The sequence below is a fragment of the Tamandua tetradactyla genome, chromosome 8 (genome assembly GCF_023851605.1).
Source record: "Tamandua tetradactyla isolate mTamTet1 chromosome 8, mTamTet1.pri, whole genome shotgun sequence".
Classification (NCBI taxonomy): Eukaryota; Metazoa; Chordata; class Mammalia; order Pilosa; family Myrmecophagidae; genus Tamandua; species Tamandua tetradactyla.
In genome coordinates this window covers 77,507,066-77,526,802 of record NC_135334.1, presented here as the reverse complement: position 1 = coordinate 77,526,802, position 19,737 = coordinate 77,507,066, and the positions used below count along the sequence as shown (strand labels likewise).

The window sequence follows — 19,737 nt, the reverse complement described above, 5'->3', positions numbered from 1 at the left end:
AAGGTATTTAATAACCCTGCACTTAGCTTAAGGCTTCCCTCTTTTTAATTTTTTTTTGAAAATCTTAACTTTTTTCATCACCTATATATTAATAGCTCCCAAACTTCAGCCTTCTTTGTTTTAAATGGACATATCAAATTGATTTGTACTTATATAATGCGTAAGTATGTTCTATAGGAATGCCAAATTTATCTTACTCATAATTGTAATTAGCTTCCTACAAACACTGGTTCTTACATTCAAACAAAATGGCAAGGTAGGCTGCTCCAAATCCTGGCTCTTATACACAGACATTGAAAAACTAGCAAAAATTGTTAGAAAAAACTTTCTCAAAACTCTGGAAAATTTCCAAAGGCTTGCACCAACGATGCAAAGCCTGCATCAAGGAAAAGGCAACTTAAAAGTGGGGCAGAATAATCAGGAACTGAACTTGAAGCAGAGTAGTAAATGGCCTGGTTAGGAATTGAAGGAATACTTCATCAAAAATGCAATTTGCAAAACTGGGAGAGATGTCTTATTAATTTATGTTTGTTTGTTCTTAGCTCTTGACATACAAGAAAATTTCTGTCAAAACACCAGCACATGTGCAACTGCAGTCTTCAACAATTGAGCAAAACAAACCAGGGGAGGGAGGAATCTGATTTACAAGTTTACCACATTTTAATATTGAAATGTCAAGTTTTCCACAAAAACTTACAAAGCATACAAAGAAGTGGGAAAATATGACCCATTCAAAGGGAAAATAAATTGAGTAAACTATCCCTAAGGAAGCCCAGTCTTTGGACTTACAAGACAAAGATTTTTAATTAAATCTCTTAAATTTATTCAAAGAGCAATTTTAAAAAAGGGAGGTGACATGGAGCTAAAAGTAATCAGGAAGATAACATAAGAACAAAATGAGAATATCAATAAAAAGAAAGAAATTATAAAAGTGAGTCAATTGGAAATTCTGGTGCTGAAAAGTAAAAACTGTAAATGATAACCAAAAAATAATGATAGCTGGAATGAAAAATTCACTAGAAGGGATTAGCAGAAGATTTGAACAGGCAGAGGAATGAATCAGTGAAATTGAGCTTCTGACATTGAAATTATTGAGTTTTTGGAGCAGAAAAAAAAATGAAGAAAATTGAACAGATCTTAACAGATCTGTGAACAGATCAACATCAACATTATAAGAGTCCCAGAAGATGAGAGAGGGGAGACAGAGATAAATATGAGGAAATAAAGTCCAAAATGTCCCCAAATTTGAAGAAACATATTCAAGAAACTCAACAAATTTTGAGAAGGATAAACCCAAAAGATTCATACCAAGATATGCTACAGTCATATTTATTGAAAGTCAATGACAAAAAGAACCTTGAAAGTAGCAAAAGAAAAGTGACTTCTCATCCTCAATAAATTTATCTTTCTCAATCCTCAATAAGGAAACCACCAATTTCACATAGAAACTATGGAATTCTATATCTGACAAAACTGTCCTGCAAAAATGAAGGAGAAATTAGTACATTCTCAGATTAAAACAATAACCAAAAGAACTGGAGGACTTTGCTACAACATAAAATAAAAATGGAACTTGTGGCAATGAAAGCATAAGGGGCAGAATTGAACAGGAGGAGAGATTTTATATATATTTGAAGCTATTTATTATCAGATCAAATAATATTAGTGCAAATTTAACCTATTAATTCTAATCCCCATAGTAACCATTAAAAAATAGCTAAAAAACATGCACAATAAGAAAAAAAGGAATTTAAAATGTACCATCATGAAGACAATTCAACCAAACTCAAAATAGGGTAGAAGTGGAGGAAATGAGGGACAAAAAGAATCCAAAGAAAACAAATAGTGATATGGAAGAATTAAGTCCTTCTTTATCAGTAATTGCTTTGAATGTAAATTGATTATACGTGCCAATCAAAAGGCAGAAATTGACAGACATGATTTAGGAAAAAAAAATGCATCCAACTATGCCATCTATGAGAGACTCATTTTAGTTTTGGAGACACAAATAGAAAGTGAAGGGATATAAAAATATATTTCATACATGTAATAAAAAAGAGCAAGCTGGGGTCACTATCCTAATAGGATGCAAATTAGACTTTAAGTAAAACACTATTACAAGAGATAAAAAAATACTGTATATTAATAAATGGATCAATCCATCAAGAAGATACAACAGTCATTCACCTAATAACAAATCTCCAAAATACATGAAGCAGGCACTGACAAAATTGAAAAGAGAAATACACAGTTCTTCAATAGCAGTTGGAAAGTTCAACAGTCCACATGCAATAATGCATAGACTATCTAGATGGAAAATCAATAAGAAAATAGATGATGTAAGTAACACTGTAAATCAACTATTAACCAACTAGACCTAATAGACCTAGAATGTTCTGCTCAATGACAGCAAAATCCATACCTCTCAAGTGCTTATGGAACATTCTCCAGGATAGACTATATTTATGTCACAGAGGTAGTCTCAATAATGTTAAAAGATTGAAGTAAAAAAGTTAAAAAAAAAAAAACTTTCGCTGCTCACAGTGAAATGAAGCTAGAAATCAATAACTCAAGGAAAATTGAAAAATTCATAAGTGTGCAGAAATTAAACAACGAATTCTTAAATAATCAATTGGTCACATAAAAAGCCAAAGGAGAATTAGATTAAAAATAGAATAAAATACTTAAATAGTAATGAAAATTAAAACACATATACCAAAAATTTATAATAAACAACGAAGACAATCCTAGGAGTGAAATGTGTAGCAATAAATACCTACATCAAAAAGGCATAACAATATCAAATAAACAACATAGCTTCACAGTTTAAGGCACTAGGAAAGGAAGAGCAAACTAAATACTAAGTAGCAGAAGGAAGGAAATAATAACTAAAAATAGAGATAAGTGACATAGAGATTAGAATAACAATAGAGTGAATGAACTAATCCAGATGTGTGATTCTTTGAAAGGACCAACAAACTTAACAAATCTATACTTATAGAGATAAGGAAACACAGAGAAAAGATAACTAAAATCAAAAGTGAAAGTGGGAATATTATTGCTGAACTTACAGAAATAAAGAGAATTATAAGACAATTCTAAGAACAATTTTTTAACAACAAACTAGATAACCTAGATGAAATGGACCATTGCTTTGGAACTCACAAAGTTGCAAAACTGACTCAAGAATAAATAGGAAATATGAGGAAGCCTATAACAAGTAAAGACATGAATCAATAACAAAAAGTCCTTACAAAAAAACAAAAATGTACAGGACTGGGCTGCTTCACTGATGTATTCTACCAAACATTTACAGTGTTGACACCAACCATTCTAGAACTCTTCCAAACCATAGACGAGGAGAGAATACTTGCTAATTCATTCTGTGAGGCCATTATTATCCTGATACGGAAATCAGATAAAAGGACCACACAAAAAGAAAATTATACCAATATTCCTTATGAATGCAGGTGTAAAAATCCTCAATAACAAAGTAGCAAACCAAATCTAAAAGTACTTGAACCAAGTGAGATTTATCACAAGAATACATAGGTAGTTCAACATAAGAAAATTAATCAATCAACAGAATTAAGAGAAAATGAAATGATCATTTCATTTGATACATAAAAAGCATTTTACAAAATCCAACCTCCTTTTTCAAGATAAGTACTCTCATAAAGCTAGAAAAGAAGGGAACTTCCTCAATATGATAAAGGACATTTATGAAAAACCCACAGAAACATTATACTCAATGATGAAATATGGAAAACTTACCCCCAAAGAGAAGGAACATGATAAGAATGACAAGGAGTCCTACTTTCCCTACTGCTATTCAATATTGTACTGGAAGTTTTTTCCAGCACTGTTAAGTCAGAAAAAGAAATAAAAGGTATCCAAATTGAAAAGTAATAATTAAAATTATCTCCATTTACAAATGACAGGATCCTATATTTAACTGCCCCCCTATAATCCCAGTCTCCTAGAGGTAACTACAAATGTAGCAAAATTATAAAGTGCAAAATCAACACCCCCAAAATCGTGTGTTTATATACACCAGCAATGAATACTTAGAAAGAAAACTAAGAAAATTCCATTTACAAAAGTATCCAAGAGATTAGAAACCTAGGAATAAATTTAATCAAGGAGGTGAACAATGTATACACTGAAAACTACAAAACACTGTTGAAATAAATTAACAAGCCCTAAATAAATGGAAAGTCACCATGTGATTGTGGATTGGATACTTTAGTATTGTTAGGATGTCAGTACTATCAAAGTGACCTACAATTTTAATGCAATCCCTTTAAAAATTACAAAGGCCTTCTTTGAAGCAATGGAAAATCCAAACCTCAAATTCAAATGGAACTGCAAGGGACCGAGAACAAAGTGTGTTTCAATAGTTGAATCAATAATCCAATAAATGGTACTTCTGTATAATGGAATATAACTGCAGTAAAAAGAAATTCTCTGTCAATCCATGAAAAGACATGGAGGAACTTTTTTTTAATTGTGAAAATAGCATATATATGAAAAAGCAATAAATTTTAATGCACATCACAACACTTAGTTGTAGAGTAGGCTTCAAAGTTTGGTATGGGTTATAATTCCACAATTTTAGGTTTTTATTTCTAGTTGCTCTAAGATACTGGAGACTAAAAGAAATACCAATGTTCAGCACTCATACTCATTTGTTGACCACACTATCTTCTCGGGATAACTCCACCATCACCTTTGATCTTTTTTTTTTTAAATTTATGTAGACATATTTAACTTCAAGGATTTTATTTATAAGTTCTTGACATAAGACATAAGAATTTTGACCATAATTATTTTGACTATCTCTCTTATTAATAACCAGTATTGAGATGTTTTTAAAAACTGCAATGTAAATTGAACTACTCTTAGATTGTTCCATTAATAATGTAAATGTTCATTAATAAAGTAAGTAAAATACTCTATTACCATACACCAGACTTTTAAAAAAATAAATGCCAGTATAAACAAGTAGTCCCTCCTGAGAGACATTTATGTTATGACTTGCAAAGGGCAATTGTATCCCTATTCCTATTTGTCTTTTGAAGCCAGAATTCAAACTCTTAGATGCAGGGAATATTTGTGTCCTTGACATTCTGTCTAAGACATTAATATTAGTACTTACTATGTACCAGGTAATTTTTTAGGCACTAGCTATGTAGTAATGAAAAGATTCTCACTCAGAAGCCTCACATTTCAGAAACAGATTGAGCCAGACCAAACAAATAAACAAGAATAATATTAATTTTGATTAATGTATCACTTTTGATCTTTCTCCTACTTTTTAGGGGTATTTAGGCTATGCTCTTTCTAAATTTTTCATGTTGGAATGGGAAATTGGTTATATGGGATAGGGAGATGGAACTAGTTGATGTTCGGGAGAGACTGGCCCCTCTGCATTTCAGGACATAGGTCCAAGGACACGTGGAGGTTGTAGGCTTCTGGAAAGTTACCCTAATGCATGGAACCTTTTTGGAATCTTACATAATGCCCCAGGTATTCTTTAAGACTGGCAGGAATGGTATTGGTTGGAGCTTGGAAAGTTACAATAGGCAGCAATGTCTAACTGAAGCATGCATAAGCATGACCTCCAGAGTAGCCTTTCAACTCCATTTAAAATCTTTCAGCCATTGATACCTTATTTGTTACACTTCTTTTCTCCATTTTGGTCAGGTTGGCATTGCCGTTTCCATGGTGCAAAGGCTAGCTTCAACCCTGGGAGTCATTTCTCACAACACCAGGGAGACTTCACCCTTGGATGTCATGTCCAGTGTAGTGGGGAGAGCAGTGGTTTCACTTGCAGAGTTGGGCTTAGAGTGAGAGAGGCCACATCTGAGCAATAAAAGAGGTCCTCCAGAAGTAACTCTAAAGTAGGCTAAGCCTCTCTGCTACATACATAAGCTTCACAAGAGCAAGCTTCAAGATAAAGGGCTTGGCTTATTGATTTAGGTGTCCCTAATGTTTGACACAATATCAGGTGTTCTCCCAGTGGTAAAGTTTAATAGTTCCATAATTTTTCCCATTCCCCCAGGAAATTAGCCAATTTTTTTTTATTATCTGCTTAATACACTCTAGGAGGTATGCAGGCATTACATTTAATTGTGTATACACAATTAAAAGCCCTCATTCTTATTCTGGGCTCCCTGTGCTTGGATTGTTTAAATGATCTATCCAGACAGATTGAATTAGATTATGTGCTACAGAAAATTTATGTTCTGTACAAAATATAGCTTTCATTCTTTGGTCACAAAGAGTGTATGTTTATAAAATATAGACAAGCTCTTCCTACCCTTGTATTCTGAATTACCTTAATCCCAACTTGATTGGCTTCCTTCTTATCTCTAAATATGAAGTTATACATATGTAAAACAGCCTCTCAAAATCAAGAAATAACAATTACCACTCCAGTAGGACCTTTATTGTACTAGTTCTTATATTTAAGTCTTTGATCCACTCTGAGTAATTTTTGTAGAAGGTGTAAGGTAAGGGTCCACTTTCATTCTTTTGGCTAGTCATTTCCAATTCTCCCATGCTCACTTATTAAAAAGATTATTTTGTCCCAGTTCAGTGGATTTGGGGGCCTTGTAAAAGATCATTTGACTGTAGATTTGATGGTCTATTTTTGCACTCTCAATTCAATTCTTTTGGTCAGTTCTTCTATATTTGCACCAGTACCATGCTGATTTGACCACTGTGTCTTTACAATAGGTTTTAAAATTCAAAATAGCAACTAAAAAAATCAGGTTTCTAGGAATGAACTTAACTAGGGATGTAAAGGACTTGTACACAGAAAACTACATAACATTGCTAAAAGGAATCAAATAAGATCTAAATAGGTGGAAAGACATTCCCTGCTCATGGATAGGAAGGTTAAATATACTAAGATAATTCTATCAAAACTGACACTCAGATTCAACACAGTACCAATCAAAATTCCAACAACCTACTTTGAAGACTTGGGAAAGCTAGTTGTCAAATTCATCTGGAAGGGAAAGAGACCCTGAATAGCTAAAAGCATCCTAAAAGAAATAACGAAGTAGGAGGATTAATACTTTCTAACTTTAAAACTTATTATAAAGCCACAGTGGTCAAACAGCATGGTACTGGCACAAATATAGAAATATTGACCAATGGAATCAAATTTCACCTAAGTTATCTAGTTTGTTGGTGTATAGTTGTATCCTCTAGCTTTGCTAGTGCTCCATTTATTTTATTGATTTTCTCAGAGAAAGAACTTTTGGTTTATTGATTCTGTCTATTTTTCTTTTTTCTTCCATTCATTTAATGTTGCTTTATTCTTTGTTATTTCTCTTCTTCTATTCTTTGGGGTTAGTTTGCTATACTTTCTCAAATTCCTCCAGGTGAGCAGTTAATTTTTATTCTTTCTTCTTTTTTTAATATAGACATTTAGGGCAATAAATTTCATTCTCAGCACAGCTTTTACTGCATCCTATAAGTTCTGATATGTTGTATTCTTATTTTCATTCATCTCCAGATAGCTACCGTTTTCTCTAACAAGTTCTTCTTTGACCAACCAGTTGTTTAAAAATGTGTCATTTAAAATCTATTTATTTGTAAAAGTTCTTGTTCTTTGTTTGTTATTGATTTCCAGCTTCATTCCATTGTGGACAGAGAGACTGTTTTGAACGATTTCAATGTTTGTAAATTTATAATGACATATTTGTGCCCCAGCATATGATATATACTGGGAAATGTCCCATGAGCAACAGAGAAGAATGTGTATCCTGGTGTTTTATGGTGCCAAGAACTATATACATCTATTAAGTCTTATTAATTTATTAAATTGTTTAAGTTCTCTATTTCCTTGTTTATTCTCTGTTTGGTTATTCTATCTATAAAGGAGAGTGGTGTATTGAATCTCTTACTATTATTGTTGAACTGTCTATTGTTCCCTTCAGTTTTACCATTGTTTGCCTCATGTACTTTGGAGCCACTTAATTTGAAGCATAAACATTTATGATTGTTGTTTCTTCTTGGTGAATTGTTTCTTTTATTATTATATAGTGTCTTTCTTTGTCTCTTATGACATTTTTACATGTAAAGTCTATTTTGTCTACTATTTGTACAGCTACTCCTGCTATCTTTTGGTTACAGCTTGCATGGAACATCTTTTTCCATCCTTTCACTTTCAATCTATTTGTATCCTCGTGTCTAAAATGAGTCTCTTGTAAGCAGCATATAGCTGGATTATATTTCTTAATCCATTCTGCCAATCTCTATCTTTTAATTGGTAAATTTAATCCATTAACATTCAAAGTCATTACTGTAAAAGAGTTTCTTGACCCCACCATCTTATCCTTTGGATTTTATTTGTCAGATCTATATAGTCTTCTCCCTCTTTCTCTTTTTTCCTTTAAGTTACCCTTAGTGGTACTCTTCAATTCTGTGCCCTCCTCCAGACCTCCCTCTCCTGTGTTTTTTTTTCTTTCAGCCAGCAGTACTCCTTTTAATATTTCTTGTAACACCTATCTTGTTGACAAATTACTTAGCTGTTTGTCTGTGAACACATGGATCTCTCCTTCAGTTTTCTTTCTTTATTTTTATTTTTTCCTGTGCAGGTTCCTGGAACCAAACCTGCATCTCAGGCATGGTAGGTGAAAACATTGCCTGCTGAGCCACCGTGGCCCGCATTCTCCTTCAGTTTTGAAGGAGAATTTGGCTGGGTACAAAATTCTTGGCTTGAAACTTTTCTCTTTCTGGATTTGAAATACATTATGCCACTGCCTTCTCACCTGCATAGTGCCAGTTGAGTAGTCTGAACTCAGTCTTATGTGGTTTCCCTTGCATGTAGTATATTGTTTTTCTCTTGCTGCTTTCAGGATTTTCTGCTTCTCTTCAACATTTGACAGACTGATTAGTATGTGTCTTGGAGAAGAAATAAAGAATTACACTTTAGGTAGCTGAAAATAAAGAAATCAATCAAGAGATAGAGCTAAACTGGTTAGGCAGATTAAGCTGTGGAGATGTGTATGGGGGATGAGTAGTGACTGTTTTGAAATGCAAGAGTCATAAATGTTTACTCACTTTGAGTCTTTTAAACAAAATATGAAATTAAAAAATGTTTTCAGACATAGTTTAAGGATACAGTCACTAAAAGAAACTAAAATGAAAGTAACCATATATTTCTTTCTAAATTAATAAATAAAATGGATTAAATTAATTGATTTATTAATAAAATATTTTGTATTGTGTGGAATATTGTTGAGACTTTGTATACTTGGATATAAATGTGTGAAAACTTTGCTTCTTCCTTCCTAAGTAGGTTAAACTGTAGTTAAGTTCTGTTGACAGTTCTGGTGCCCAGGTATGGTTACTACATAGCCATGGTTAAGTAATAATGTACAAAAATAAATCTTGAGGATGCTGTCATTGTTTTACATTTATTTGTTAAATAGGAGAAAGGGCAATATTTTTTTTAAAAAAGAAGGACGAAAGAAATTTACACATGAAGTTGATCATTGAATTCAATTTCTTAATTTTATACATGAGATTGATGAAACTTCGAAATACAGTATATGTTAAGATTTTCAAAATCACAATTCTTTGCTAATAATGTTTTACTTAATAAGCCTGAAACTCAGTATTCTCTTTTGTAAAATGAAGGGTTGAACAAGCTGTCTTTATGATCTCATATATGTAGACACCAAGATTGAAGTCAATTGGCATATGTCATGAGCATACTAAATTTTTCTGTATTCAGTACAGTGTACATGTGTGTTTTGTGGGTAAATGTAGAGCTGTGCTAGTTGATTCAGTATTATTGACAATGTCTTTTGCATTGAGAACTTTAGTTCGATCAATCAATATTATGAATTCCATTAGATGGCACTGAGGGCATTTTGGGGCACTTTTTCTCAATTATAAGTAAAAGAGATGTGAATGACCTCAATAGTTAATTTATCACACATGATAAAAATATGTGTAAAGTGAATTTCATATGCTTAATAAACACATGTATAAAAATTTACATGCAAAAATAAAATCACACTCCGATTGATTTTATTTTTAAATTGATTGATTTTATTTTTAAATTGAACTAGAATTTAGAAACATGGGTTGTCCTACAAATTTAGTAATTTCTAGAGCAAGAGCTCATTAACACACTATGAAACATAATTCACTTAGTTAAAATTATCCTTAATTTTTAAACAAGCACATAAAATTAATAACATTTTCTCTTCCTATTCCACTGACATTGGAGATGAAATTAGGAAATGATTATAAATGTGCTTTTGACCTGTAAAGTATGACACAATAATTAATTGTCACTGCTATGAATCATTTATGCATTACTCATTCTTCATGGAACTACTACCTGCCAACTTCTAGTACATGTTAACCTCTAACATTCAGTTCTTATTCAGAGTGAACCATTTCTGGATCCTACTACGTATTTGCTGGGTCTTGACACTATAGATGATGGGGTTCATCAAGGGGGGGAAAAGAATATAGATGTTGCCCATGAGAACATGGACTACAGGAGAGAGATGTTTCCCAAAGCGGTGCACCATAGTCAGACCGATGATTGGGATGTAGAAAACCAAGACTGCGCAGATGTGGGAAACACAGGTCTGCAACAACTTGAGCCGCTCCTCCTGGGATGCGATAGCCAAGACTGAGTATAGAATCAAGATATAGGAGATGAGGATGAGCACTGAATCCAAGAACAGGGTGCAGATCACCAGGGCTAAGGCATAGAAGCTGTTGAATCGGATGTCAGAGCAGGCAAGCCGGAGTAGGTCCTGGTGCAGGCAGAAAGAGTGGGAGAGTATGTGTGGACGGCAGTAATGGAAGGACTTTAGTAGGACAATGGGAGCAGTAATGAACAGGAAGCTCCTCACTAAAATAACCACACCAAATTTGATGATCCTGATATTGGTGAGGATGGATGTATATCGCAGAGGATTGCAGATTGCAGTAAAGCGATCAAAGGCCATAGCAAGAAGGACTCCAGACTCCATGCATGACAGACCATGAACAAAGAAGGTTTGGGCAATGCATGCATCCAAACTAATCTCCTGACTGAGCCCCCACAGGATCCCCAACACCGTGTGTACTGTGGACAGCCCCATGCACAGGTCGGTGAGGGCCAGCATGGCCAGGAAGTAGAACATGGGCTCGTGCAGGCTTGGCTCAGTCCAGATCACATGGAGGACCAGGCAGTTCCCTGACAGTACCATAGCATAGATACAGGAGAAAGGCATGGAGAGCCAGGGATATTGCTGTTCCAGGCCAGGGAAACCCGTGAGAAAAAAGGTAGAGCTATTGATTTTGGAATCCAGCAGAGCAGACATCAATCAATTAAGACAGAAGTCTCTCAAAGAAAACATATACACAAGTTGATTAAGAGTCCTATATATTTTCTGCAAGCTTTATGAAAAATTTGAAACAATAAAACTGCTCCAAGAGTCATTAGGTTGGCATAATATCTCATTAAGTGTAAGCCTGCTGCTTGTATTTTTTCAGAAGCTTATTTGGCCTAAAACTTAGGCTAAATTACTTTATGCTTTCATATGAAACCCCCTTGTCATTAGACCTCTGAAACTATCACAAAAATCAGTGTCCATATCAACACCACCACCATTACTTTCTTTTTCAATGTTTTGCTTTATGGATATTAGATTGTAGTTGTTCTTGGCTTGTGGAGGTGTAATAATGAAGGATGCAAAGCAAGAGCAAAATGCATTTGGGCTGGGCTCATCAAAAGCCTGTTGAAATAAATAAATCAACCTCTGAGTTGATTGATTTTTGGTTATTTCTTCAGATACTTATCAATCATCTGCAAGAGTCCTTTCCCAGCGATGTCGACCATTCTGGAATCTATGCTTCAGGGACTTAATAAAAGACAACTTCACTTACAGCAGAGAAGATCTTGCTAACCTTGAAAATGAATCTTGTTCTTCTTTCTTTTGAGACAGTAACATTATGTCTCTAAGAAGTGTAAAATATATGCAAGTGCAAGAAGAACTGTTACTACCGGAATAAATCCTGGGTCTTTGGGGATGCTGTAAGTGAATGATGTAACATCTAGGGCCCTTGCTACTTAGGGAGAATGAAGGGATACCCATGGGGACTATCTGAAGAACTGACTCTTCAATTTCACCATATTCTGGATATTTTTACAGGTGAAAGATAATAGAAATAATTTCTTCATCAAGGGATACATGGGAAATGAGCATTGCACAGAAAGAGCCAGAAATCTCTAGTATTTTGCTTCTTCGTGTCACCTTTTCTTTCTCTTTGAAGACAAATTAATATATTCTGTCTACAGCAAGGTTTTTTTTTTACTTTTAATTGTAGTAACATATATTCATTTTAGAACTTCTGATTTTAAGTACTTTCAAGTATATCATTCAATGGTGTTAATTATAGTTTTTTTCATCATAGTTTTTTAACATACTTAATTTTATTTCCCTTCGTTTCAGCTACCAGTGTCCCTTCTCTTTTTGAACCCTATGGCATAAGTATTCAAGGTAATTCGTGTACTGACAAAGATAAAATGTGTCATATAAAATGATAAAATGAATTTATGAATCATATACTTTTGCACAAGGCTTATAATCTTTATAAACTGCTAGATATCAGAGCCTGTAGCTTCTATAGCAATCATATTGCTGGGTATTTTTTTCACATCATTTAACTTTCAGAATTAATGTATTTGTGGCTCTAATTTAATTGTTGGAATTATTCGAGGGTCATATCTTGTATTTTATAGGCAAAGAGTATAGCAATAAAAACTGTGCTTAAAAGCTCAGACTTTCTGGATTGGGAATCTTTTTCCAATACTTGTAAGTACTGTAACTTTGGGCAAGATTCTAAACTTTCATTTGTCTCAATTTTCTAATCTAAAAATAGGGAATAACAATATTGCCTATTTCATTTAGTTTCTGAGGACTAAATTATGTAAACAAAGCATTTACACCAGTGAAAGACACAATACAAGCACTCAAGAAAAGTAAATTAGTTCCATTTGAGAGGCAAGGAAAATGAGTTTTAAAACTACACTATTTAAAACAGTAGGTATGAACTAAAGGTGACTATTGAGCAATAAAATAAATTGAGAACAAATTGAGATATGACATAAGTATAAAACATACATTGAGTAAAAGGCTTAGAATGACAGAAATAGTTGTAATATATACTTAAAAATTTTTATATTGATTGTGTTTTGGTAAGATAATATTTTAGATGTATTGGATTAAAACATATGATTAAAATGAATTTCACCCAATTGCTTTTACTTTTGAAATGGATTTGCTAGAGTATTTAAAATTACATAAGTGACTTGTGTTATACGTCTATTGAATTACAGCAGTCTAGAGACAGATGTTTGGAAATGTTCCCAAGACTCCATATCTAAAGCTGACCCCTTTTACTAGCTATAATGATATTTATACAGTCCCAGACACCTCTGTGAGGCTTTATTCCCTCATTGCATAAAACCCTCAATCTTAGAAAACATCAAGGATTAGATTATTGAGAGTATTCAAATTATCTAACCTGACAATCTTCAATGTTTTGAGAGATGATAGTTTAGGGAGCCTATGAAAAGATTTGATTTTCTTCAATATTGAAGACACAAAGACTTGTAATTCTTCCTATTCTAAATATTTAGAAATACTGCATAGATTTATACCAAACTTGTTTTTTTGTGTGTGTGGGGGGTGAGGGTAAAGGAGCCAGTATTGAAAACCACAGGGTTAAGTGCCAGAATTGACCCTAAATTTACTCTAACTAGAATTGCTGGTTGGTCTTGGCAATCTAGGGACAAGAGCCAACACACTTACTTGGTAAATAGAGGCAAGATGTTGAGGAAATTGGAACAGAGTTCCTTATAAACCAAAATATTGACTGAATGCAATTCAGAAAAATGAGAAGCGAGAAAAATTTCCCCTCATAGAACATGAGAAGGATTTTGATAGTGACCTGCATAGGAAAACATCCCATGATTTTTTTTCTCTTTCACCCCTGATTCTTCCATTCCCTGGCAATTGTGAAATAATGTTTAACTTGTGAGAGAAAAAGAGAGGTCCATGAAGGAAAATCTAAGAAAACTTCAAACATTCAACAAAAGTTTTTATTTTTTCTGAAATACTTATATGTTTTAGAATTATCACCAATTACTCTTCATATTTGGTAGTGAAAGTAACTGTATTAGAGAAAGCTTGAGATTCATAACCATTAGTTGCTCACTGTAGTGAAGTCAACTGAAGTGATAGCAGTAAAAACAGCTCTTGCTGTTCTGGTAGCTGATTGTAGCTAAGTGAGCTGTATAGGTTCTTTTGCACTTCACTCATTTCCAAAATTACCATAGTCAGCATGTTCCTCAGCTCCCCACCCCCTTTACACATTTGCATTAGAGTTAGATTCTTTTGCCTCAGCCTGTATTCCATTCTGGGATCCCTCTACCTTTTAAAAGATTTGTTTTAATTTGCATATATTAAGGTTCACTCTTTCAGATATAAAGTTCTGTGGTTTTTACAAATGCATAGTATCACATATCCATCATTACGGTTTCACACAGAATTGTTTCATTGACTTAAACAAAATTTCTATGCTGCGCTTACTCATTCTTGGTCCTGCCAAGCCCCTGTCAAACACTGATCTGTTTACTGTATCTTGTATCTACAGAAATGTCATATGAATATGAATGTCATAAATAAAATCATTCAGTATGTTGCCTTTTCAGATTTTCTTTTTTTTCATTTAGCAATAAACATTTGAGACCCATCAGTTTTTTTTTTTTTTGAATAGTTATTCCATTGTATGGATATACCACAGTGTTTTCCATTCCCCTATTGAAGAGTAGTTACAATTGTAAATAAAGCTGCTATAAGTTTTCCTGTGTGGGTTTTTGTGTGGATATAAGTTTTCAAATCAGTTTGGTAAATACATAGGATCAAGACTCTGGATTATATGGTTAAACTATATTTGTTGCATTGTGTGGTAAAATAATGTTTAGCTTTGGAGTAAATGCCAAACTGTTTTCCCAAACAGTTGTACTCTTTTTCATTTCCACCAGCAATGAGTAGGAGAGTTTCTTTCACCCAGGACTCTCAACACCATTGGTTGTCTAAAAAGGTATTGCATTGTTTTTATATATTGCATGTTTCTATTGATAAATGATGATGTGCATCTTTTCATCTTTATTTACCATCTTTACATTGCATTTGGTGAGGAGTCTGTTCAGATATTTTTATCCATTTTTAATCAGTTTATTTGTTTTCTTATTGTTGAGTTTTAATAGTTCATTGTAACTAGCCTCCTTTTCCACCTTCAGCATATTCACGGCTTTTTCCATCTTTTGAATTTCTAAATAAATTATAGAATTAGTTTGTAAATTACACACTAGTTTATAGGGATTTTGGTTAGGATTGCAGCAAATCTGTAGATCAAACTGGGAAAAATTGACCTATAAACAATATCGATTCTTCCAATATGAACACAGAATACCTATTTATTTAATTAATTTTTAGTTAGTTAACTTAATTATTTATTTATTTAATTTAATTAATATTAAACAAATATTCTTCCAATATGAACACAGAATACCTCTCTATTTAATTTTCTTAATTTCTTTCATTAGTGTGGTGTAGCTTTCCACATGCATAATATATACATAATTTGTTGGATTTCATACCTAGGAACTTCATATTTGTTCTACTGAAAATAGTATTATTTTATGAAATCCAAAGCTTCAAATGTTCATTACTGGTATTTATCCTCATAAGCACCTTTTCACCGTATCCCCCAAATTTTGATAAGCTGTATCTCTGCATATGAAACCACACTTCACATGATTTGTTTCTTCTTGTTTAGATGTGTTTTATGGCCTGGAATATGTTATATCTCAATGAGTGATATGTGTATTCTTGAAAAAATGTTATCTGTTGTTTTTCATGAGTATTCTATAAATATCAGTTGGCTCCGGTTGAATGATAAGGCTCTTCAGATCAACTATATCTTTATTGAAATTCTACTTTTTTAATCTAGCAGTTACTAACAGAGGGATATTAAAGAACCCAACTATCATAATAGTGGGTTTACCCATTTCTGCTTCAAGTTCTATCAGTTTTTACCTCATGTATTTTGACATTCTTTTGGTATGTGAATATACAATCTGGATTGCTACATCCTCTTGGTGAATTGAATTATTTATCAATATATAATGCCTCTCTTTATCCCAGATAATCTTCCTTATTCTGAAGTCTTTTTTGTCTGAGATTAATATAACTTTTCTTTTGCTTAGCGTTAGAATGACCTATTTTTCCTCATTCTTTTACATTTAACCTATGTTATATGTCTTTATGCTTAAAGTCATTTTTATGTAAACAGGTAGTCGGATCTTATTTTTGTTTCGTCCAATCTGACAATCTCTTATTAGACCATTCAAATTTAAATGATTATTGGTATATTTGAATTAGTAACTATCATCTTTGTACATGTTTTTTTATCTATTTTATTAGTTTTTGTTTTCTTCCCATCTGTCTTTTTCTGCCATCTCTAGTTTTCAAAATTTCATGTTTCTAATTTATCTTCTCTCTAAGCCTATCAAATATGCTTAAAATAGTTGTTGACTTAGAATTTTTAATATGCATTTTTAATGAATTTAAGTCAAATTTTCAACAAACAGTTTACCAGGTAGCATGTAGGGCATATAATTTATAATAGAGTATCTACAATTTCTTCGTCCCTTGTGACCTTGTTGACATTTGTTTTACTTGTCTATATTCTATAATTACCCAATACATCATTCCTATTATTGTTTTAAAGAGTTACCTTTAAAGTTAGTTAATAAGAAAAATAAACTATTTTATTTTACATCATTCATTCTGTCTCTGAAGTCTTCCTTTCTTTATGTAGTTAAAAGTTTTTGACAAGTATAATTTTCCTTTGACTAAAGAACTCTCTCTAATTCTTTACTTGGCCATATCAAGACTACTGATGACGCATTAAAGATACTCTTCATTCTGTAACAGTGTGCTGAATTTCTAGCATTTTTATTTAAGTTCTCTCCTATAGTTTGCTTCTCTATGCCTATAACATCCATCTGTTCTTACATGTTGAGTACTTTTACTTTATACGTATTTACCATATTAATTGTAGTTATTTTAAATTCCCTGTCTGAAAATTCTAATGTCGGTGTCATATCTTAAACCAGACTGATAACTGATTTTTCAAACTGAGGTTTATTTTTTAAAACTTCTTTTTATTGTAAAATATAACATATATGTATAACACATACACAAAGCAAAGAAAGAAAAAAGCAAAAATTTTCAAAGAACACTTCAACAGGTAGCTAAAGAACAGATCTCAGAGTTTGTCAGGGGCTACCATTCCATCACCTCAGATTTTTCCTTCTAGTTGCTCCAAAACACTGGAGGTTAGAAGGAATACTAATATAATAATTCAGCAACCACACTCATTTATTAAATCCCATTTCATCTGTTATACCTCTTCTTCCTCCTTTAATCCTTCTCCTGTTCTAAAGGGATCTTTGGGTACTGCCTGTTTTAACTTTTTCATGTTGAAAAGGGGTATCCACACTAATGGATAGGGGGTGTAATTTATTGATAACCCTGGAAAGTCTGTTCCACTGAGTTTCAGAATTTATCTGACCTAGGAACCCTTTGGGAATTATTTGTTCCAAGAAGGTAAACATAGCGCATGAAACCTTTATAGAGTCTCAGTTCAAGTCCTGGGTATTCTTAGGAGTCAACATAAGCGAAGTTGTTTGGGGTTTAGCAAATCATAGCAATTAGCACTAACTGAAGGTGGTATAAGAACAGCTTCCAGAATAGCCTCTTGACCCCATTTGATCTCTCTTGGCCACTAATGTCTTATTTTATTACACTTCCTTTTCTCCTTTAGGTCAGGGATCAGGAAGCCTTTGTCAGTCCCACAGTCCCAGGGCCAGACTCATCCCCAGGAGTCACATTCCATGTTGTCAGGGAGGTTTTCACCCCTCAATGCCTGGTACCACATAGGGGAATGGTAACACTTTTTCTTACAGAGTTGGGCTTAGAGAGAAAGAAGCCACATCTGAGCAACACAAGAGGCTTCCTGGAAGCAACTCTTAGTCCCCATTATGAGCAGTTTTAGCTTCAGAAATAAGTTTCATAAGGGCAAGCCTCAAAGTCTAGGGCTTGGCCTAGTTTTTTGAGAGGGTGCTGGGATTTCCCAGATGGGAGAATTCAAATTGTTAAGGGATTCCACTAATACTTTTTAAATATCAGGCCACCACAGTCTGAGACTTATTATTCTGGTATTATATTAAGGTATGGAGAATTACAAGGCCTCATTCCTGTTCTGGACTCCAGGAGTTTGGGTTGTTTAAATGAGCTACCCAGAGAGATTGATTTAGATTATGTGTTACAGAATATTTAGGTTCTAGGCATAATGAAACTGTCTGCCTTTGATCTCATCCAGTAGCTGAAAGTCTAGAGCACATACACTGTCATCTTTTACCCTGAATTCTAATTTACCTTAGACTCAGAGCCTAGACTATGGGCCCTTATAGCAGCCACATTTGGTCTCAAGTTGTAGATGTATTTCTGAATTCTGAGACATTGAGCTGTAGGTGTATTAGCTGATATTGCCTTCGAATTTTGAGTAGCTCTGTGATTTCTATGTCCCAGAAATGAAGTGCTACAGACCTGAAAGCTAGCATAGCTAAATGTAATAACAGTAAAAGTAACCAAAAAAGATATCAGGCTTCAATTAGAGTTTAAACAAAGTCGATCTGGCTGGGTCTAAGGTATATTAGAATGCTGGGTAAAAGACGATAGTGCTTGTTCTCAAACTGAGTTTTAGTTGCCTATTGGCATGCCCTGTAAGTTTTTGTTGTTGCTTTTGAAATGAACTTTGTATCAGGTAATAGGAATTAAAGTAAATAAACTTGCAGTGTGAGGTTTTATGTTAATATGGCTGGGGATTAGGATGTACTTAATGTTTAATATACCTGTAGGAATCAGAGGCTTATTCCTATAGTGTCTTATTTTTTTCTCCTTTGGTGTTTAGACTCCCTTAAGTATTCCTCCTAAAGAGAATTTATGGTTTATTGCCCTTCCAAATATGATACACTGTAATATGCTGGAACTGCTGCTGGGGTGGTAAGTTGTTGGGGAAGGGGAGTTTTCTATAACTCCAATTATATTTCAATATTCTAGTAACCTTTTTCTCGGGGCCATTACCTTTTCACATGTTTCTGTAGTTAGATCACTACAGAAGTTAGCCTCTTATTTTCTTTGCATTATTCCCAATCTATGTACTTGAAGCCTTGAAGTGTGTGGATTATTTTGTTCTTGTTGTTGCTTTACCCTTAGTTTAGACAGGAAGGGTGAGGATGGCAAAATTACCATTTGTAAAATATTCTTGCATGTTTATGGCTCTAAAACCTTCTGCTCCAGACAAGCATATATCTGCTGTCTCTTTCTGAATATGCCTGTCTCTCAAGATTTTGGAAGGATGGTTTTTCATTGCAACTTCATTTCTCTGATGGGTCCAAGAAAACTTATTGATTTTCAGTTTGCCCAGCTCTTTCTTATTATAATAATAGGAGTGATGACTTTCAGGTATTTGCATGTTGCAGCTGAAACTGGAATTTTTATTGCTTATTCATACATATTTTATATTTGAATATATTAACCAACTATTTTTTTAAATTTTTTTATTAATTAAAAA

General features: G+C 33.5%; 2 protein-coding genes across 2 annotated transcripts in view; one reads left to right on the top strand and one right to left on the bottom strand.

Annotated features, from left to right (window-relative positions):
• The window catches only part of LOC143645172 (olfactory receptor 52A4-like), a 9,911-nt gene extending 1,243 nt beyond the window's left edge, over positions 1-8,668 (top strand). Inside the window, exons 2-3 of the mRNA XM_077114745.1 lie at positions 8,036-8,091; positions 8,613-8,668. Of these exons, the coding sequence (XP_076970860.1) occupies positions 8,036-8,091; positions 8,613-8,668 (112 nt within the window). The remainder of the gene's footprint in view (positions 1-8,035; positions 8,092-8,612) is intronic.
• A 1,735-nt stretch (positions 8,669-10,403) lies between these two features.
• Positions 10,404-11,348, bottom strand: LOC143643547 (olfactory receptor 51V1-like). Its single transcript, XM_077112163.1, has one exon. The coding sequence runs from the start codon at positions 11,346-11,348 to the stop codon at positions 10,404-10,406; it is 945 nt and encodes a 314-aa protein (XP_076968278.1).
• Between the last annotated feature and the right edge of the window lie 8,389 nt (positions 11,349-19,737).